Source organism: Corvus kubaryi, unplaced genomic scaffold, assembly GCF_017639235.1.
Source record: "Corvus kubaryi isolate FWS band 111438036 unplaced genomic scaffold, C.kubaryi_AGA036_p1.0 37334, whole genome shotgun sequence".
Taxonomy (NCBI): Eukaryota; Metazoa; Chordata; class Aves; order Passeriformes; family Corvidae; genus Corvus; species Corvus kubaryi.
In genome coordinates this window covers 3,810,180-3,833,320 of record NW_024581108.1, presented here as the reverse complement: position 1 = coordinate 3,833,320, position 23,141 = coordinate 3,810,180, and the positions used below count along the sequence as shown (strand labels likewise).

General features: G+C 42.2%; 1 protein-coding gene across 2 annotated transcripts in view; it reads right to left on the bottom strand.

Annotated features, from left to right (window-relative positions):
* Positions 1–1,202: 1,202 nt before the first annotated feature.
* CRB1 (crumbs cell polarity complex component 1) overlaps positions 1,203–23,141 on the bottom strand; it is a 100,848-nt gene continuing 78,909 nt past the window's right edge. Inside the window, exon 12 of one of the 2 annotated variants that reach the window (XM_042029906.1) lies at positions 1,203–6,073. In XM_042029906.1, coding sequence (XP_041885840.1) covers positions 5,858–6,073 — 216 coding nt within the window. In that variant the 3' untranslated portion in view covers positions 1,203–5,857. Of the gene's footprint in view, positions 6,074–20,066; positions 22,089–23,141 lie in introns of those variants that run through there. The other variant, XM_042029907.1, reaches the window with a different exon arrangement.

Here is a 23,141-nt window from a genome sequence, read left to right as displayed (position 1 = left end):
GGATGTGTGATGAGGAAATAGTGGCTGACACACACTTCTCAAAGGAGGAGACAGGAGTAATTGCTCAATGGATTTGGATTCACCAAGGTACCCTGTGGTTATCTGGCAGTGCTCGAAGTGCCCTGCTCTGGGTGCATGATGGCTGCTCTGGCTGCAGCACAGGATGCTGCTGCTTGAGTTTGGTTGGTTACATGCCAACATGCTGAGAAAAAAAAATTTCTTGCAAAAGTTCACATTCACCTTCTGTCCTGGGTGTATCACTTCTGCAAAATGAGCTGTTCTTGCCAAAAGAATTTGTAGCAACCTCCTTGCCTTCATGACAGGCCTTTGGAGGGCTGGGGTGAGCACAGATGCCTCTTCCAAGAAAGTCAGAGGACAGGGGTGTGGGAATAGCAGGCCTCAGCTGGGAAAGAGACTGTGCAGAGTGTGGAAGGGACCAGAAGCGAGGCAGATTTGGCCCACAGCGTCAAAGGCATCTTTTCACTGTTGGGAGTGGTTTCTTTGGGTGCTGTCTCCTCAGGTCTCTGCTGTTTGGCGAGTCAGCTGCTCCCAGGCCATTGGGGCAGGGCTGGGTACGGCTCAGAGGCATCAGAAGGAAGGAATTGTGTCTTACCTGGAGGTGTTCTGTTCTGCAGCTGGGCTGCAGAGGAGCTGAACTGCTCCAAGGACACTCTGTCAGGGTGCTGATGCTTTTGAAACAAAAGGACTCTTGGCTTTTGAGGTCATTGATCTTTATTGAAAAGTAACAGAAGGACTTTAGAAGAGAACAGAAAGTCCCTCATGAAAATGGGACTTAAACATTAAGTGAAGAAAATCCTTACAGCTCTGCCACTTTTCTGCCTGCACTTGTCCACAGTGCTGGAAAGACAGCAGTAATTCCAAAACCAGAGCATGTGCTTCTCAGCTTGTATAAATTGGCTTCTGTGGGGCTGTGTTGACTTGGGACCTGGCACAAACACATCCCTTTGGTGGTCCAGGGCAGTGGGTCGGTGTGGCTGCAGCAGATGACGGTGCAGACTGCCGTGTTAAGGCTGGCAGCCCCCACTGTTCATCTCATTCCCAAGTATGGAGAATGTTTCTGGATCACTTGATTCCTAATGGCAAATTTGACTTCTTAAACTGTAAATATAGTTCTGACCTGGGAATAATTTCATTTGTAATTGCATGGTGAAATGATCCCATAATGCAAAAATAATACAGGCTTCATGTGACTCAATATAATCCTTATTTATTGCTCATTTTGATCCTGTACAGAGCAAAATAGTAATATGAATACAGCATCTAAACTACGAACACACTGTATACACATAGAGAGGGAACAGTTGATTTTACATAAAATGGAGAAGGCACATAATGCAAGGTAATGTTCACTGTTTCACAGGTTGGATGTCACCTTTTTCCAAGGAAAAGGGAATGGACCATGAAAGGGGGGTAAATTGCTTCATCCTTCCCCTGCCTCTGAGTATCTTTGGAGGGATTTGGTGCAGAGCAGATCATGTGCTCTAACCTAGCACTCTCTCTTTCTTTGTAGAAGGCTATAAGACATAAAGAGAAAGTTTAGATATGTAAGGTTTGGGAGTATATTGAGCATTTTTTTTTCTTTAATGGATAGGTTGCAAGTGATCATGAATAATACATTGTACTTCAAGCTTGTGAGTCAAATAGTGAGAGAGATTAAACAAATGGAATTTTGAAATATTTTAAGTCTTTTACGTGGAGATCCCTCCACATTAGTGGAGGTTATCAGTGCTTTTTTGGGAACCAGAAACCAATTTCAATATCTTTTCCTTATAGCAGCACAAATGCTCTCCACAACTCCTAGATGTTATTGCTCCTCCCTGAATGTCTGTGCTTCTATACATTCTATTAAAACCCTGGGCTGAGAAGCAGAAAATAGCTTGACATCTGCTATCTCAGTCCTTATCTGTGGGTTAAATTTCTCCAGGGATGTTATTAGACACTCTTTAAAATGTATTCTCTTTTGTTTTAGCTGTTGTTCCCTGGTTGAGATACGGCCCAGAAGGGTCAGTCTTCCTAACTATGCGTTTTATGGTGGCTATAGCGTGTTCATGTAGCGACAGCTTTGGGACTTCTTGTGCTTCTCCAGGCTGCCATTGAGCATTTCCAGCTGCAGCATCTACCTCCCTGCTGCCTTTGGATGTTGCTTTGTTAATTCAGATTTTTGGGAAGTGTGTTTGGAACTGACATTTGTTGCCTTCTGGGCCTTTTCTCGTTTGTTTCTTATAAGATTGTAGAGGTTCGAATATTTCACATTTTAAACCCTATTTGAAGTAAAAAGTGCTCCCTCTAAGTTACCCTACACAGATCTGTTTTGATAGGTAATTCTCATTCCTGACTCACCATCCTCCCCCCTCTGCTTCCTTTGGCCTCACTGCTGTGAAAGGCCAGCTTCACCCTTGCTGCGATCCAGCTTTTGTCTCCACCTCCCTCAAGTGCCATTTACTTTCATTTCCTTTTCTTCTCTCATTTTTCTGTGAATTTCCACCACTTTTACTTTTATCACCTCCTTTCCACCGGGGCTGACAGCAATCACAACTTACTGTAATCTTAGTTTAAAGGTTTTTCCCCTGCCTTCTGTCTCCTTGACTTACTTTCTACAAACCACACTCGTATTTCACTGTGAGATTTTTCCCTTTGTTGTGCTTTTATGGGTGTCTTTTTAATTCTCTAGGAGCATATTCCCCCTGAACTCTCTTTGGTCTGTATGAAAAGTCTTCAGGCTTTCATCTTCTCTCCCTCTTCCTTCCTCTGTATGCGCTCATGGGTATCTTGCTCAGCCCTATAGATTCTCTCTGTGGCAACACTTTCTGGAATATTTTATTACCTCTCTACAGATTGTTTTTCTACTGTCTCCCAGATTTCATCCAGAAAGTGAAACCATGGAGAAGAGCAGATTTAATCTCCAGCCCTTCCTTATTCTTGCTCTGTCTTTCCTTGTGCTTTCCTTCAAGTTAGTTCTCCTTGCAAACTGCCTCCGTCTTCAGCTGCTTTCTCCCTTTTGTCCTTGTTCTTTGAATCAGGTAATAATTAAGCCTGGAAGGGACCTGCTGATGTCATCTTGTTCCACCTCCTGCTCAAAGAAGGGCAGACTTCAAAGTTAGATATTTATTATAACCATTCTACTGCTATTTCTGATATGAGTTAATTTCTCTTTTTCTTTCTCCATCTCTGCTGTGCTCTGAGATCTCTGTCAATTCTATCAGTTGAACTCACTGACTAGAAAACCAAGAGCAAAAAGCAGGAGAGTGGAAGCATCTTCTTTGCATCCACTTTATTAGTCCAGTGCTGCTTCTGCTGCTTGGGCCTAATTCATGCTTTCCAGATTTGCCCTGGTGTTCAGAGCTTGCTCTCTGCAAGCTTTTCCCAGCCTGCAGCCTTCCAGCTTCTCCACTCACTTACTGCTTGCCCTCTTGTTATCACAGGCTCCTATGTCTTTGCCCACTTTCTTGGCATAGTTGGCCTTGTCTTTGTGTCTCTTGCAGCTTTTTTGTGTGAGGCAAAACCCACATGTGTAAGAATGCACACAAATCACTTCTGCTTCGCTTGTGGTCTCTCATCTTCCCATGCTGTTCTCTGCTGTCTCATTTACTTGGTGTCTGCTGCCTCAAACTGGACACTCTTTGAGCCAATTGCTTCTTTTTTCCCCCAGTGTTTATGTATCTTTCTAGGAATGATCACACCTAACAAACTTTATGGTGTGCTTTATTATGCCTCAGCAGTGTCTCATGGGGCAAAAGCTGGGCTAAATCAAAACTTTCAATTAAAGGCTACTGCATCTGTAATTACATAAAGCCATGGTTTAAAAAGATCCACCCTGAATTTCTGCTCACTCTTATCATAATTTTAATGACTTATTTTTCCGTTCTTTCCTCAGTTGTCTTTTGGATTCTCTGACTTTAGACTGCAGCTGTACAATAGCGACTGCATTCAAAATAATAAGGTTCAGTAGTAAAGCTGTAAATTTGGCTGGAATAAAATCTGTTGGGCATTTTTTCTGTGACTACATTCTGCCCTTCTAACTCAGCTTGAATCCAACCATCCACTCACATTTTCTGTAGTGCCTTGTTTTGAAAGATATTGGTGAGGACTGCAGAAAGTCCTGGATGTGCTTACTCTCATAGTTACTGCTAATCATCCAATACAAAAATAAATGTGAGTGGCATTGATTTTCAGTAATCCCTTAAGGGGCTCATTCCAAATGAATTATGAATTGATCGTTAATTAAAAAGATGAGTTAAACTCTTGGATATTGAGTGTGCATACTCTGTTATGCAACTCCTGGAATAATCATCTGGGGGTTGATGTGTCTGTCTGGGGTGTTTCACCACTGTGGGAACATGTAAGCTAAGTGCAGAAAGAAAGAAATGCCTTCATGGAGTTTCCACTCTGTTGCCTCCTTATTGCGGGTTCGGTTTGTGTGGGAGTTAGTTTGTGATTTAATTACTTGACTACATCTGAAAATTGACTGCATGAGTTACAGTTAAATTTTGCCTCTATGTTCCAAAAACCCTTTTGACCTGGGAGCATTTTTGGCACATAGAATCATACAATTGTTAAGGCTGAAAAATACCTTTAAGATCATTGAGTCCAACTGTTAACTTACATTTACAAATGTCTATTTCATTACAAGATTTCTTCGTATCAAATGTTTGTTTCATTGCATTATGTGTCAATGTGATTTTTATTACATCTCTGTAAATATCTGTTTCATTACAAGATTTCTTCCAAGCTTCTTCATTACATTTCATGCATTTGTTTCTTTTTTGACAAAACAACCCTTTTGCTGCTGAGGTTTATGAGGTAGTTAAATAGGATTATCCCTCTTTTAAAAGAGGAAAATTGAGGCATAAAAATTTATTTGCCCGTGATCTTATGAGAAGTCTGAGCTCCAGGAGAAGCACCAAGTTTGTTCTTATTATTTTCAAGCCACTGTTCTACCTGTAGGCCACTTCTGCCTCTTTCCTGGTATTTTCCATGAGCTTTAGGAAGCATTTCTAAGCATGCTTTTTGGCAGCCAATGTATGTTTGCAATGTGAGAAGCAGTAATTTTCTAAAATGGCCCATTGGGTAATATTCTAATAGGAAAAAGGCAGTAGTGTGGATGCACACAATTTGTTTGGGATATTTAGATTCCATGTCTCCAAACAGGTCAGGTTGTGCCCACTGGGTATTTTAAGCCATAGTCTTTTATCCTAGGAGAAATAGGTGCTTTTGTGGAAACTCAAATTCATTTCACCTTCATTTTACTAGAAGGTGGAGGGGCAGCAAGTAAAAAGAAACAACCAGAAGGAAGAAAACCAAATTTGAAGCATTTATTTTGGAGAATTTTCACACAGCTTCCTTTTAATCCCTGATTAACAGATGAAAGAAGATACACTGAGACACAGCTCTAGTACTAAACCCTTTGATAACAGAATTACAATGTCTTTATTGTACAGGCTTAGTTGATTTGTCTGCATCATCCTCTGCAGCAGTGATTGCTAGGCAGCCAAAGGAGAGTGCAAAGGAGAAGCTGTTATCCGTGCGGTGTCCGGGACAGGCACTTGCATTTATCCCAGGAGCCATTACTGTCTGTAATGCCTACTGCTGATTATCAAGGATGGAGTTTCCAGTGCAAATAAAAATTGTCCTTGGATGGGCTGGTCCAAAGCAACGATGAATGTCATTGGTTCACTTAAATGCTAAAAGATTTTTCACATCATTGAACTTAAAAGGAAAGCAGTGAAAGCCCAGAATCACTGTAAATATTTATCAGAAGGAAAATGAATATATCTAACATATGTACAGTGTCCCCTTTCCGCCATGTCTGAGGATGGAGGAGCGGCTTTGCTTTCTTCTAGATCAGTCTTTCCATGGGCGGTGGCTGCACCATGTTCCACATCTCCACCCGGGAGCCCTCCTTCTCCTGCCGGCTGGGGCTGTAGGTGCCCTGCGTCGCGCGCTTGTTGGCGGTGACGGCCAAGACCACCATGGCCAAGGAGAGCACCACCAGCAGGGCCAGCGTCACCGAGCCGATGGAGGTGAATATGCTCGAGATCAGGTCAGCTGGCAGCTGCAGGGATTGAAACAGTTGCAATATAATTGCCGTGGGGAGAAGGCTGAGACACACTTGAGCAAGCCGGGAAGGACAACAGAAACCATTCTGTGGACAGGGCTTTGCACAGGTGAGCTACTGCTGAAGCACCCTTTATTGGTAGGGTATTAACCCCTCCAGATTTTGTTCTTTGGGCTCCTCAGCAAACACTTAGTGTTCAAGGCAGAGCTGGATGAATTTCATGTAAGGACCCATTCCTTTTGACAGCTTCCTTACTTTGAAAATGACCTGTAAGTTCATATGTCTGTGGGCTGCAGTAGTAATTCAGCAATTATTTAATCACTTCGATAACAATTCATTATTCCTAATTTGCTTGTGAGCACGCTATTGCTGGTCTTTGCTTCTGCAAATTAAACATGAGCTAATTTGAATATATATTGAGTCACATTTCTGTTTATCTTGCTGGAGGAGTGAAATTTTTATGAATATTTATATACATACATATATTTATATATATAGAAAATTTTCTTACATTAAATATTGTAAAATGTAGTGTTTCTACAGACATTCCTACCAGTAAGCTTTTCTACCGGCGTGTTTGCATGAAATGAGCGTATAGAGGCTGCACAAGAGCGCATAATCAGTATATTTTCACAAATAAGTTTTAAAATATTCATGCAGCCCTTCTTCCACATACAGACTTCATAGCTTCATCTACAGAAACACAAGCAGTACAGTACAGGATGAACGTAAGGATGCTCTGATGTTTTGGTTTTTTTCAGTTTTCACATGGCAGTGGGAAATGTAATAATGTCAGAAAGCAGAGTTCACATAAACCAATCTGTCAGCTGGAAAGCGTTAGACCAGAGAAATTTTATAGTTGGTAGATGAACGTTTTATACACATCTATGTATGCACTTTCATCTGTAAAAAGTGCTTATGGTGAGGAGAGCAACGAAGTGATGTGGTTAGTGTGGAAAAGTGGTCACTATGGACAGAATGACCCTAGCAGGAATTGAACTTCTGGGCAGATTCTGCCATCCATCATCTTTTGATTTGTATTACAAGTGACAGCTGAACTGCCCGAGATGAATGTGTGCTGGAGGCTGAACTTTCAAATCCCCAAATATTTAGAAAGGGAAAACAGCAGGTCAGAGCCCATTTCCCAGTCAGACACTCCATGTTGCAGGATATTTTGGTGACCTGCTTACTCGTCATTTCTAAGGAAGAGCAACCACAGTCCAGAGCACGAGGATGATTTTGCACTCAGCGATGGATGCCCTGGAAGTGGATGTTGCTTTGTGTGTGTATCCCCTGGACTCATGCCTTTGCAGGAGAACAACGATGCCAGAGGGAATAAACATTAAAACAATCCTGCCTCTTTTTTTCCTCTCTCCACTTCCACACTGATATAAAAGGTCCTGCTATAATAGTAAAAGCAGGTTTGGCTCAGGGGTTCTCTCCAGGGGATAAATGATCGACTAGGATATTTTCCTCTGTCCTTGATGGCTAAATATATTGTCCCTGTGATTTTAAAAACATTTTTCCCAATAGAAATAATATAATGCAAGTGACAGACCGAATGACTACTGCTCTAAAACATGGTGGCACGAAGCCTGTTGGTCTATTAAATTGTGTTGGATTGGGAAGGTTATTTCCTCTGTGCAGGGTGTTACAGACATATTTGAGATCCTAGTTTTGCTCTGTATTCTGTTGGACTATATGACCCTTGTTTCTCTTTTCTCAGAGAGGCAGCAAATTTTTAATGGAATTTTTGTTCTCAGAAGCTCTCTTTTATTTTTATTGCCAGCTCTGGGAAAATAAGGACTAAGATAGTGCAGGTTAACTCTGATCCTAGGGTTGAACAGGCCATTTGCAAAAGAAATTCACTACCACAGGCAAATGGATGGCATGGCCTCGCCTCTGATACGTGAAATTTCTGAACTCTGTCTCCTGTTTTCCAGTCCATACTCTTTCCATTCTTGTTGCAAGCATATCTGTCTGTATCTATGGAGACATTTTCATTTATGGTAACCTTCAAATGAATTTGATTTCTTAAAGAAGAACTTTTTGCAAAGAATTGGGGTGAAGAAAAAACCTTTAACTTGCTAAAATGGAGTCACACACCTAAATCCCATTCTCAAATTAAAATCATTGTAATAGGGGTTTCTTTCATTTTGCAATAGTTACTTATTAGAGAAACCTTACCTATCCTGAGCCAATGTGTAAAAGAAGTTACCCCACTGATTAACATTTGGAGAGCTGGGGGTTTTACCATGATCAGATACGTCAGCTAATTTTATTTCTATGTCTACATTGCTTCTAATTTCTGAATGTGAACAAAAGGCCTTTACTTCATCTTTTTAGGTGGATTCTATTGATCAACCCCCCCCGATGTTCCAGTGATGGCCCCTGGTTTATCAGCCCACAGCTCCCTGCCGAAGTTTCCAATATGAGGTACCCCCTTAGCAGTTGCACTGAACTGGTAACAAGAGTTGCCAGAAGGCTCTGCAGTCTGGTCCCATCAAAATCAACTGCTTCTTTAGTAATTAATGGCTGAATTATTACATTAATTTGGAAAATCAGCTGGCTGATGTGGAAAAAAAATATCTGAAAAGCTCTGTCCCCTGTCATTTCAGAGTCTGTTCACTGAGTGTTTGGTGATGATGATAGACTGAAATAACTGTAACTAGTGATCCCAAAAATAAAACGATTGAACAACATTTTTAGTACCATTAGTGCTGCTGAAGCAGTGGAAAAGAGGCTTTCTGTCACTGACCATACTGTGCACTTTGCATAAAGGAAGGGAGTGGTCATTAAAAATGCAGTTTGAAATTAAAGGTCCCAAATCAGGCTTTTCTGGTAAATCTTGCTGGTGCTTCCACTGTGGATGGCTCTGGACTGTGAACCTCTGGGATGTTTCAAAGAGTGCCCTGGGGCTGCTCACGTGTGTAGCTGCTCATCTGGTGTTCCATCCATGTCTCAGATCCCCTGGCTGTGGGTCTGGGGCATCCTAAGGGACTAGATGACCACACTCCGATATCACTTTCCAGCTTCGTATCACAGTTCCCTTCCCCACGTTAACTGGTTAAGACCTGGCCATTGAGCTGAGTGCCTGGGAGATTGCAATATACAGTTTGTCACAAGGCTGTTGCATAGCCCCAAGCAAGAGGTGTTCTTTGGCCTAGAGCTTCAAAAGCAGAAGGGGAAAGCTCTGGAAAGAAGGTGCTTTTTTGGCACAAAAAGAAGCCACAGGACAGCTGGAATCTTGTGAAGGGAAACAGGTTCTTTTTTTGCTGAAAACTTTTGTTGTCAGGGAAGCCTATGAGACCCCCCCATACATTGTGATTGTCTTTCAGAAATAGTTCTTGCTAATAAATAACACATGGTGATCACAGCTATTTCTGAATGTAACTTCAGCACTGCTTATGGATAACTAAATATATGCAAGGTAAATGAAGGAGGGTTAACTAACTGGCTGGGCAGTACCTTAGAGATTCTCATTATAGTTTGAGGCTGGACTGAGAGGACTCCTGAGGGCTCTTCCAACCTGATTTATCTTATGAGCTGTTTTAGAAGGTAGTTGGTGACAGAACAGTTTTAAGAATTCCCCAGCCCCTAATATAGAGGGTCTGCCAGTAAAAGCTGCATCCTTGGTGGTAATGGATGCTGATTGCAAGATGATACCAACAAAATGAAGTTTTCTACCATTGGAAGGCCTATCTGCTTCTTACTAAGTTATTTTATGTGGGATATTCTATTTATATAACTTTGGATGTCAGCTGGAGCAAGACAAGTTTATTTTGGCAAAATTTCTAAAAAAGGAAAAAAAATATTATTCAATTTAGTTTTCATATAGAGGATAGCCTCATCTGTAAAGAGAAGAAATGCAGGCAAAAAATCTTTGTCGTTTTCTAAAGTCAAGCCTTTTGGCCTTTCACTGATGGTTTCACATCAAAATAGATTAATTTTTCTAGAGTTATTTTAATTATTAAAATAATTTAGAATATTTAGATTGCATAAGATAAATTATTGAATAGAGTAACATTTCATTGTAGCTCTGGGTTTTGCTTTTCATTTGGTTAAGGAAATAGATTTATTGTTCTGCTTTGGTTCCTTGATCTGTTTTGTAGATGAACATTTTGGATAAGGAGGGCTCAGTTCAGAAGTCAGAGCTCAGAGGCATTTATAAACCCAATGTATGCTTGCTTATCTTTAAACAAGCTGCTCCCACATGGTTATTTGATGAGAGGGAGCATTAGGGATTTGCTGTAATGAACATTTCCACGTGTGCCAAGTGTCAAAGGAAAGCGGAGCAGCGTGAGGGAGCCCAGCCAAATGCACAGGGCCTCCTCCTGCTGGGTATTTGACATCAGCATGGCTGAGCTGAGCTAATCCTGCCCTGTGTCCACACTGGGATGAGCGGCGTGGCCACGGACAGCAGGGCTGAGCCGGACCAGGGAGAGAGAAGATGCAGCCGTGGTGCTGGCAGGGAAATGACAGCAGGGACGAGAGAGGCCGGGAGCGCTCCCTCGGGGCGCTGCTGCGCGGGCTGTGCCCGTGGGCTGTGGCAGGCGTGAGGGGCTCTGGAGGCAGGAGCCTGCCAGCCTCTGTGGCTGGGCACCAAGGATTAATCTGCCTTCATTCCAGCACTCTCTCAGGAATGATTCTGGCTGCGTCTCCAGACAGAGACATCGAAGCAGGCTTTAAACCACAGGGCCTGGCGAACCCCGGAGACCTCCCTTGCCCGCCACGTGCGGGGCTTGCTGGGAGTTCTGCAGCTGCTCGTGTGCACTGGAGCTTTTGCCGGCGAAGTCTCCGGATCCCGAGTCTTGACACCACTCACAAGGTTATCACTTCATTCCCAGTAAGAACATCTGATCCGTGCCATACAGATTTACTGCCCCCAGATCAAAACCATTTGGTGTGGTAACGATTGGCTTGAGTAGTCCTAATCCATGTCAGAATTACTTTGAAAGGTTTGGGGCATATAGGGATAATAGTGAGCAGCCAAAGAAAAGCCATTTAATTGATTAAAAGTCCCATAGATGTGCTGAGTTTATTTCATAGAGGATTTACAGTCATCTTATTGGAATTTTTTTCTGTTGCAGGCTGAATTCAAATAAGAACTTGTGTAGTTCAAGGAGAAATCCAGTCAGTCACACACAAATCTGTTATCATGAGATGCATTGATAACCCCAGCCTGTGAGGCTAAAGTTTATTTTCAATAGCAGTAAAGTGGCCATAAATCTATAGATTGACTTTGTTCTAATAAAAGTACATTAAATGACTGGCACAGGAAGTCCTTTTCTCTGTGATTTTCTTTTTTCACTTTAGCAAACTGTGACCTGTTGCTCTCCCTCACATCACCTGCAAAATGCAGTTGCTCTGTTCATGCTAAACACCAGCCACCATGTCCCAAGAGCTGTTGGGCTGTTGAGTTGAAGAAGAAATAATAATAATAATCATCATCATCATTTTGGGACTCATTTAAGGAGCACAGATTCATGTCAAGCCAAACACTGCACAGGCCACTGGAAAAGGCAAATTTTTAAAAGATTTTATAAATACCACCTATTTTTTTTTAACTGCTTTATCCTTTAATGGTTTATCCTGGTTTCCTGCTTCATGCTGCTGTCCATGTGGGCACTGATCTTTGAGTGTGTCTATACACAGTTATTTTTCAGGTCCTTGAGCAGTTTACTCCTTGCTGCTTTGCTACCTGTGGCAACAAAGGAAGCAGCACTGAGTACACCTTAGCTGATTTTCCACTGTTTATCATCAGCAAGACCACCAATTCCTTTTCCTTCTGCACAGCTCAGAACTCTTCAGTTCATCCTGTGGGCTTCAAAAGTGGCAATTGCATTGTATAGTCATCCCTCTTGGCCCCTGAAGTGATTCCAGGAAGGTGCAATATTTGCAGTACTGTAAACCGGATGCCTAACAAGCTTCAGGATTATCTGGTAAGAAAAGTGTTTGAATTCTCTCAGATTGAGAAGCAAAAAAGCAAGAGTTAAAAACAGACCTAGGAAGACTGCTGCAGGGCTTTTCTCTAGTTTTGCTTCCTTCATGAGTAAGAACAAAGCCAGTTTGTAGGACCTAATTCAGCTGTGGAGCCTTGAACACCTGAAGATGATCTCAGTGGCTTGAAGGTGTGGCTGCTTCCCCCTGCAGTCAGCCAGCCCAGAGGTGGCCTGTGGTTGCCACAAATTGGCTCTGGTGCCTTCCCTATGCAGGGCAACATCCAGGGTAGCATCACTGCTTTTTTCTCTGCATCTTTTCCCCCTGACCCCATCTTCACTGGGAGGAGGCTATCCTGTTGTCCCTCACCTTCCTCTGTAGCCCTCTGAAAATATTTCTGCCTTACATCTTGAACTTCCAGCATTGCTATTGCTGTTTCTGCCATCAGCCTCTCAGTTATTTTCCTGATAGCTGCAGGGAAATACAATCCCACTGCCTGGAGGGCCTGAATGAGACCCTGAGTCCTGCACCTGCTCCATGGACATTGCTGAAGAAAAAACTTAGGTGACTACTTCTGATGTGTGCAGAATATCCACAGTATTTAGGCAGTTCATCTTGAAGCATAAAGATTTTAAGTAATTATTTTAATTTTTTTTGTTTTCTTGTGTGTGTTATTGTCTGAATATTTTCTTAAAATATCTCTGAAGAAATTATGTTCACTACCACCTCTTTATAGTATATGTTTTTTATAAAATGTAGTTTGAATAGTTTGTCTTAGTTGACACCTGACAGTTTTAATTGATTCCTTCCTTGTCAACTTTTAGTTTTCTGACAGTTCTTGAAATCAAGAAAAAAGCATAGAGAGAATTCATGTTAGCTGCGATAATGATAAGTTGATCATCTGGCTTGACCAGTTATAGATCAGAAAAATGCAATCTTTACTAGGAAGGAAGAGTTACATCTGTGGCAGTCCATGAGAAAATGAAGAAGACGGAAATGATTGAAGTCTAGGATTTAGCTAGGCTTGCAAAGACAGCACCTCATTAAGAAATTTTGACAGCCTCCCTCCTGGCACGTGAAGTTGCACTGTTGTGACACTACAGAAGTTAATGAGGGACTTTGTTCTAATTATAGTGGAGCAAGAAATTGGAGATTGGAGATGGAGCTCTCTGAAGCATTGCAACTAAATTGTAAAGCAGACTTCAGTGAAACGAGGGTGTTGCTCACATTAGTCTTGATCTCTCAGTCTGATCAGCTTACCCAGACCTCCTCCTCCCCACACTGGGCTGCAGGACCATTCCCAGATCACTTTAAACAATGCTATGTTTAAATCAAAACAATTTTCCCCCTCCTCAGTGCTGGTACGTGCAGTAATATGTGGCTCAGGAGGCCTTCTATTGGCACAATCAGCCTTTTGGCCAAGAAGGTTTTCCAGCTCAGAAGGCTCACTTTTAGGAATTAAACCTAAAGATCAGACTACCTGCAGTAACTATAATTCCTTTAACTACTTGTAGTATTGATATCTGGTTTATACTAACTGTTTAATGAAAGCAGTCCAGCCATGAAAACAGAGGTGCTTAGTATGGCTGGAATGGACTGTCTTTGGCAGAAGGAACAAGATTCCTGGGTTTGGCCACCCAAGACAGTGCATGAGCTCAGCCATGGACCCAAAAGAGCCAGAAGTACATAAGCAGTCCCCTAAAATCTCCATCAGGTGTTTTGCTGGATCAGTGTCTCCCAGGTTATTGAATGCCTTCTAGGCAGCAGTGTGTTGGTTGCTCAGGGAGGAGTGATTTGGGTGGCAGTTTGCAAGTGCAGCTCTCATTAAGCTGTGGGCTTTGAGAAGGCTCCTTGATAGCGCTTCTGCAGCAACTGCCAGTGCTGATTTTGTCAGTGCTCCAGCTCTTTTTAAGATCATCCGAGTGGTGCAGCACAGATTAAATGTGCAGCTCCAATGTGTTGTTATGAGATGCCTTTTAAAATTCTATCGACAGCCTCTGGTGTAGGAACTTCACCATCTGCTGCAATCTGAAAGGATAAGAGGGAAAAATCTATAGCTGGTGCAAATCCAGGCAAACCATGCTGAGGAGGAGTTTGTCCCATAGCTGCTATATCGCAGACTAGACAAATGTTTTAGTAAAGGTGTCAGTCTCTGGGGTGCAACATCCTTTTCCAGTTTGGGAAATGCTTTGGGGCATCATACAGAATTATTTTTGTGCATGGCTGCCAGCACAGTGTATCAGGTGGTGTTTCTCCACAGGGGATAACTGCTTTGCTTTGAGACAGCAGATTCCGTATGAGTACATCTTGGTGGTGGATAAAAACCTCATCAGGCAAGCATCTTGCAGGAAGCAATGGGAGATATTTAAACTCAAGACTGTCACTGAAAACACTGACTTTCTGGTTTTGCCTTGCATATGGCCAGATTGAGTTTACTGTGTCCCTGTAGCTGCCACAGTAGAAATGGCACCTGAAGAGGGATTTGGAAGAACTCACAGGCCTTTTGAGGAAGTCTGTTGTCACGGGAGAGTGAGTGGGTGTGAAGGCATCAGTAGGTTATACCCCAAAAGAGGAGAAGAACAGGAAAAGATGCTACAGCGGTGAAGATGAGGGCAGGGCGGTTTCCAAGGACAAGAGGTGAAGAGAGGCTCGGTAGACAGAGAGAAATAGTTGAAATGATGAGAAAGAAGAATGGATTTCGAAACTGCTTTCTTCTTTGGTTGCATAGGTGTTGGTCAGACCAGCGTGTGCAGGATGATGTTGTGACACTCAAGATAAGGCTGATGGTAATGACAGCATTTGGATAAGAGAATGGGGCAGGAAAGGGTAATGTGGGCTATCAACAGCTAAGCCAAGGAAGCAACTAAACCATTCCTACTGCAAACTTCTGCTTTTCTGATTCTTTGCAAGTATATTTATCTGTCATTCTAGATTCCAATCTTTTCTGTATTGGGGGAAAAAAAAAGAAAAGAGATATTTTGCTGAGGTATTTGCAGTCTGGAAGTACTGAGTGAATACCTGCTTGTTGCTTCTCCTCACTAATGTGTTTCCTTGCACTTTGTTTTCACCAGGCATGATTTGCATGTACTATGAATTATCAGTCTCAATTAACTTTAATGGAGCAGCACAACCTGACTTGTGCACGATGTGGAGTTGCTCAAAACTCCACTTTTCAGCACACAACAGCTGAGGTTAAAGACCACTTTCTTAATTAGTGATGTTAGTGGTAGGTGTTCTTTTATTTCTGCAATCAGGTCTTTGAGGGTAGCCCCAAGTACCCACCAAAGCCCAGCATCACAAATGGGTGCAGCCACCTTCTGTGGGCTGTGGTCCCTGGCTGCCACCATGGGTAGCAGGGTCAGGTCCTCTTGCCCCCAGGTCCTGGATCTCTTGCACAGGTGCAACCTGTGCTGAAATTGAGAGCCCTGCCTCTCCCTACTTTCTGTAGGCATGCGAACCTGTTCTGTCCAGTGATGCATAATGAGGAGATGGGTCAGCTGTGTATGGCACAGCACAGCCTGTTACGGTTCCTGGCCGATTTTGTAATGCCAGACACTTTCCATCCCTGCTTCTCTGTTAATAAGTGGAGCCAACGATCTCAAAACTGTTCCATGGAATTCTCCTCCGTACTTGGTGCTGAGCTCCTGCAAACTAGCCATGTGTTGCTACCTAGCATTAATAGGATGCTGTCAAGTGGTGATGAAGTAAGGAGCGCTGTGACTGTTTCACACTGTCAGACAAGAAGGTATCGAGTCAGCAGCGAGCCTTTGCTGGGAGCAGCACTTCGATTGCAGCCATCTCCTGCTTCCAACTGTAAATATTAATAGTATAAGATAGACCTTTACTGGCTACATAATACTTGCCTTAGCGCGCTACGTGACACTGTCACGGTACTTCGCTAATTATATTCCTCCAGAAAAACTTTCAGTGTGTTTTTATCCTACTGGCTGGGTTTTTTTCTAGTAGAAAGTTGATTTGAGACAACAGAAATCATTGTGGCTTAGCTTCAGGAGAGACTTTGGAAGAAATGCATGCAGGTAAAGTGTAAATGAAAAAAAAATCTAAAAACTGCTATGTTAATAGTTATTCAGACTTTGTTTAGACCTTTCATTTGTTAGCAGAATTATTTCTTGTCTTTTTTTAAAGTCTCCTTTCATGTTGTTGATAGAATCATGTGCATGTGTCTCTACCTCTGAACCTCACCACTGTCCTCAAGGATTCTTGGATCAAGTCCTGCGTACCTAATATAGGACCTAATCATTGTATTAATATTGCTGGCATTCAACAGGTTTGCATCTGAATGTGAACTGGATGAAGCCAACCCTGATAATTGCTTTTTGGATATCTGCTGAAGATGCAAGTGTTTTAGAAAATCTCTTTCTATGTTATAGCCAGCATAGTACATGAGAAAAAGGTCTCTGAAAATGCGGTAGAAAATTCTCTTAACTTCCTACTCCATGCTTTTACCTTACTGCCACCTAAAGATAACTAACAAAAAATACATTGTACTTCAGATTAGAGAGTTTTACTCTGATACTCTGGGAAGGAATGGTAGCCTTGTCAATGTCTTTCTTTTAAGAAGAATCCCTACACTTTCAGATTTTGTTGAAGATCATACTTCTGGGAAATAGGAAAAAATCTGCTGGCTCAACTCACTGAATTTACCTCTGGTCCTTCAAGGCAAGACATACTGCCTCTGAGGCCAACTCACCGTGTTTCTGGCCAGATGATGAACTCAGATCTCCTCAATACAGGCTGAAAGTAGCATTTTTCTAGTGTGTGGTGTCAGGTCAAAATCCACCTTTATCTGCAGGTGTAAGGTATTTCTGATACACCTCCCTTTAATCCCACCTATCTCAGATACGAGAGTGTCTGCTGTCGGACAGGCAGCCTGACTGGTTCCTCCTTCTCAGCTCCATCCTTGATGCCTTATTTCTTAACAGTACTTTTCAGTTTGGAGAATGCCTTTTAGGCAGCCTTTTGTCAGAGAGGGGAACTGAGGTGTGAAACAGAAACACAATTAGCCAATGATCTGTTAGGCAACCCATGGAGGAAATGGTGATTGAATTGAATCTCTTCCCTCTGCCCAGACTCTGCCTGTCAGTCACACCAGGGCAGCACAGCCCTGCCCAGCTCCAAGACAGCCCCTGACAGTGGCACTGGCTCAGGGTGTGCCCTCCAGGCTCTGCCTTGCTGGATGTTTGTACAGTTGCTGGTGCACTGAGGCAGGAAGCCCTGAGCAAGAGGAGCTGTGCCTGACAGGTGGTCTTTCATGGAGCTCTTGCAATCAGACATTTTTACTGTCTGACATATCTAATTTGGAGTGAAGTGTGGCATTCTCTATTGTTTAAACTGCAATATTGCACTTACACTGGTAATAAATCCCTCATATGTGCCTACTATGGGTTTGCAGTCTGAACTTAGACTAAACTCACATCTCCTCATCAACTGACCTGTTGTTATTTATTGCCTGAGCACAAGGACAGATGCTCTTTCCCGGGATGGCCAGGCAGTGGCTCCTCTCAGGCAAATACCCCTGAGTGCAGACCTCACTCCTCTGCTCCTGAGGCTCAGCTCCATGCCCCGTGGGAATATTACAGATTCAAGCATGCTTTGGTTTTATATATTCTCAGATTTTGAAAGGATCTGTCTCCACCAGCCTCATTACCTGTAATTACCTGTAAACCAATTATGACCCATTTGTTAAAGTACCCAGCTGTGGTCATGTTGCAGTGTCTGGAGATTGTTCATTCTCTGCCTAAGTTCCATCCTGAAGTCTCACAGACCTGATACTTGCTGACTATCTATATTTTTCATACCAAAATAAGCCATTAAATTCAACTAAAAATGTTATCAGTGATTTCCAAAATCCTTTTTTTTATGGCTCTGAGTAACTCTTCTGATTGATACTTGCATCCTTCCTTAAAATATTCCCAAACTCATATGTATTAGCAAAGTAATGAGGAAATCAGGCAAGTTATATAAAATTTTGGCAGAAGTGTCATAAATTAGTGTTTTCTCCTGGAAAAATACTTCTATTTCCTCCTTCATCAGTAGTTTTGGGAGAGGATGGACAAAAGTGATCACGAGCTAAGAATCTTTGACTCAAAACTTTCTGGAGGTGAAATAGGTTGTTTCAGGGCTCTGGGTCCAGGCTGGTTGCAGTCTGAGCAGCCTGAGTGCTCCTCCAAGGGAGAGTGGTTAGCTGATACTGAGTGGAAATTTAGCTTCCATGCCTACCCCATCTAGAGAACTTCACTGCTTTGGAGACAATTGCTTAGCAGCAGGTTCTACCAATATTGCTTTAGTAGTTTTAAAGTGTTTAAAGCATCCTGGAGACTGTGGTCTCTCTCACTGTCCAGTTCCTAGGGAAGAACAAGATAATCACACCTGGAGACCTTACAGAGGTGCCACAAGCATTCAGTTGAAATAACAAAGTCATTTTTCCCGTGTTCAGATACAGCCCAGGTGTTCAGTGCTGTCCCCATCTGTTTGACTTTTACAAATCCATTTTACTTGTGATTTCCCTTATTTGTGTGATTTCATTTCCCTCAGCATCACTTCGTGCCTCCAGGATCTCCTTCAGAGCCACCTTTTTAGATGGATTCCAGAAATGGCAACACTGACAGGACTGAGGGCTTCCCCAGACAGATCCACAGCTACCACTGGGGTTCCCTGACAATATCACTTACTGAAAGGACAGGGGAAAATTTGGGTGGGATAATAACTTCCAAACCTGTAGAAAGTGACAGAAGACCTTTTATTGCTGGGATTTGGTCTACCATGAAAGATGTGTTACGCTTTCATATGTATAGAAACCAAGCATTTTCTTTCAGCCTGAATGAGATCTGTGTTTGATTAAAGGAAAAAATAAGAAAGGACCAAGTGCAATTTTCCATGAGACACAGCACAGTGTCCTGCCTGATTCTCGTGTGTAATATTCTGATTAGTTCACAAAATGGTAGCATTTGGGATAAAAAAAGGCAACAATGACATCCCTGTGTAAATTCTGTGCCTATGCTGCCATTTCACTGAGGGATTAGCCAGCCTAGATAAGACCAGACACATGCATTAGCATTGGTGAATACAAGCTGAAATTAGCCTTGCAGAAGAGGTGCTGTTGCCAGACCCTCTCACAGCCTAGTCTCTAGTTTGTCATTGATTTTAACTGGGAGCAGGTTTGGGTTTTTCTTTGGGGTTTCTTTATTTTGGCTTGGGTTGGGGTTTTTTTGGGGTGTTGGGTTTTGTGTGTGTGTGTACTCTTGTTTAATGTTGTTGGGGGTTTTGTTGGTTGGTTGGCTGGTTAGTTGGTTGGGTTTTTTTGTTGTGTTTTTTTATTGTGTGGTGGGGTTTTTTTGTTGTTGTTGCTGTTGTTCCAGGATTATCAGCTCTCAGGTGTCAGCCAGGCTGCGTTCACACCATGCATCCTTTTCCTGGATAACTGATACAAAGTCAATAGGGGAGAATAAGTCTTGTTACAGCATGATCAGGGAAGCAACTGCACCTTTAATTCACCCACAGATGGTTACTGCTTGGAGAGGAGGGAACAGAGGGTCCTGTCCCTTGGGAGATAAGGAGAGGACAGCTTGTGATGTTACCAGTGCTTCCCCCAACAGAAAGAGAAATATTTCCATTTATTTCTGTAATGGATAAATTAGAACCCAAAGTATTAATGTGTTTGAGAATCTCCAGAATCCCTACCCTACCATTTCACAGGGACCACCAACAATCAAGGCTGTCTCCAGTGGTGCAAAATCTGTTCACTCTAAATAATTACAAAGATTTGTAAAGCTGCTGATTTTCTTGTCCCTTGAATTACAGCAGTTTCACATTTTTTACTTCAGTGCTCTTATTTTTTTTGAAAAGTGAATAATTTGTTCTACCAAATATAATTTGAATAAATTTAAGGACTGTTTTGTTTGCTGCACATTTAGAGTCGTAGAAAGTTCAGATATTTGTGTAACAAGCTCTGCCTCTAGTTTAAATAGTTCTCTGAATCAAAATAGATAAATGTTCTTGATCATTTGAAACCAAAATATTTTTCAGATTCTCAGGAACACAAATTCTTTTTATTCCTTTTCAGTGGAATAACATTCCATAAGCCTAGTAAAGTGTGTAATTTTTTTCAGATGTTATTAGGAATGGAGCTTCATATCAAGAACTGAAAAAATAGACAGAACATTAAGTCTCATGAACCATACAAGAAAAAAAAATGACATAAAATTTAGTATCTGAACAACACAGGCATGGAGTGCATGAATGTGTTATAAAGTGAGCAATGACTGAAGTAAATGCCCATGTGATGTGGATGTGGGTCCACAGGGAAAACATCAGAAGGTGAGAATAGGGAAGACAATGCCATTGCAACAGAAAGGATGGTGTACAGGCAAAATGTGTTAGTCTGAATACTCAGGTGTTATGTGAACACCATGCTTGAGCTGATTCCTGTTCTGCAGAGTGTTATGCTGTCATATGTCATCTGGGCTCCCTTTTCTGCTTATATTTACCACACACATTAAATATTCAACTGCTTTTCACTGATGCGTGCAGCAATCCTGGCCTTGTGAAGAGCTTTCGTGTCTTTCCCAGCTAAGACACATTAGATAACCTTATTGTCTTTGCATCCTAATGTTTTTGTACCTTATGTTTTGACACACATTAAATGTGTTTCGTGCAACATCCTTTTAGAAGTTTTAGTTAAATCCTGTGTTTTGAAGGCAGACTAATACAAAATAGCAAAGGGTATTAAGGCGTTGTTCTGCTCTGAAAAACAATGGCAGAAATGGCATTGTGACGTTTCCAATGACTTCCAGAGCAGAGCTGCTCATTTTATAAATCTAAAGATGTTTCTTCTTACCCCACATTCGACCTGGCACTGGAATAAAGCTGAGCGCTCTCTGGCTCCTACCATCAATGGTAATGATTCTGCCACGGTGGGTGATCTACAGCCACGCAAATGATGTGAAAACAAATAAACTCCAGCTTTTTCCCAGCTCAGTTACACTGATTCTGCTAGGCTAAGAAAAGTAAAAATTTACTTCAGTTGATGAAATAATCTTATTTCAATAGCCTACCATCAGACTGTAACAAGTTTATCTGTGCTGTACAAATAGTTGCCATGATGAGGGTTTTCTCAACTTAGTAAGGTACTACAGAGAGAAAAACAGAAGCACCAGGAAATGCCCTTTATGCTTCCAGCAACAAGCAGCCTTGCAGGATGTAAGTTACATAGCCCAGAGTGTTTATTTCCTTCCAACAGCCTGCTCCCTGTCTAGATCTTGGGAGCCTCAGGAAAGCTGACAGGTGAGAGTTGGCTTCTGCTCTTTGACAGTTCTGCTGCCCCAGGGCTTGCTCCCTGCTTGAGGAAGAATGCCAGCAGGAATATCATGGGCTGGCTACGCTGACCGTAGGTGCTGCAAGCTGAGGGCATCACTTGTGAACAGGGACTCAGTCCTCTCTCCACTGGTCCTCAAGCACTGCTGGGTTCAGTATGATGTTAGAACGTGCTAGTGAGTGGTTTCAAACCCTTCTGATTTCCTGAGGTTGTATCATTTGAGGCAGCTGACCCGCAGTGGAAATAGAACAGGGCATTTCAGAGAATGGTGTCATTTAGAAAATGTTTTACTGGCCACACCAGACTTTTTCAATAGGCTGCAAGAGCTCTGGGGAGGATAAAAGTCACAGCAGGTACAGACAGACATGCTTCTCATTAAGACACCAGCCTGATGCTCCCCAGTAACTTGGCCTGACCTTGCTGCCTGGAGCTCTGGGATGTTCTGTGACACCATCCGAGGAGAGCCTGGAGCTGACCCCCACGCTGGGTGAGACCTTCTCCTCCCTCCCTGCAGGTTGGGACAGCTGGAATAAGCTTTTCAGGCACCGGGGGCCCCCTCAGCTCTTGGGGACCTGGGGAGGAGCAGCAGGTGAGAGGCCTGTCTGAAACTCAGGCTGGCAGCATTTGTCAGGTTCAGTTGACTTACCCAGCTTTACTTGTTCATTTTGCCACACTCCTGAGGCTGGCAGCTGAAACTTACTGTCTTGGTGTTGTCAACATTGGGCATTCAGTCTTGGGCTAAAGAATAAAAATTATCATATTGCCTTAAAATATATGCCAATAGGAATTTAATTTTTTTAAAAAATTTGTGTTGTATTTTTGTCTGTCTATTGCTTTTGAAGTCTTCTTGGGAGGTCTAGCAACCTATCTGCTTATATGGAGACTAAAATGTGTGTGGGAGCATAAATACCAGATATCTAGGGCAGCATTGTTCAGTTTGAAGGTGATTCCAATATTGCTACCCTAACTTCCCAATTTTCCTATTTTTCCCAGTATTTCTACCCTAATCTCACCAATTAAAAAATTCTAAGGTGTCCTAACCATCTGCAATAGGAAAGAGCATAAATTCAGGACAAGAACAAATCTGTACTGATGACAAAGAGAATGAAGTGCTTTCAAATTTTTTGCAATCTCAAGACAGAAACTGATGGGAGCACTGGCTTAGAACTGGTGCAGAGTGAAAACTTAGCCTGCATGGCTGTATTTGCCATCACATCACTCTATAGGCCTCAAAAATAAAATCCTGTTGATGTTTCTGTGTATAAGGTATAAGATAGAGGTGTACAAGAGCAAGGCATACAGGTAAAGCCACAGTGAGATTGGGGGGAAAACAGTGTGGTTGTTACATTCCTGATGTCCACATCTTTTAGTCAAATGATAATTATCCATTAATAGCTTCATAAGTATGAATATGTAAATAGCTATGGAATGCATTATTCATGAATCACCAGGCATTAATTATTGTAATTAAGTATCATTTGCTACGTTCATATTACTAACCCTTCCAGTTAATGAATACATTAGCTAATCACTGTAGAGCAGATTCAATCAGAATTCCCTGTGTCTGTGCTATGGAAGCCTGAGAGAGTTTTATTGAATTTAGATTCAATATTGAACATATCCAACATGCTTATCAGTGTATTTTTAATGACATTAAGTGTGAATCATAACCTCCAGTGCATGATGCTTGTCCTTGTGCCCAGGAGGATGGAATGGTACCAGCTGGAAGAGAATGTGGAAGCAGCAGCGGTGCAGCACATGGCAGCAGCTCTGTGAACCAAGGAGAACTTT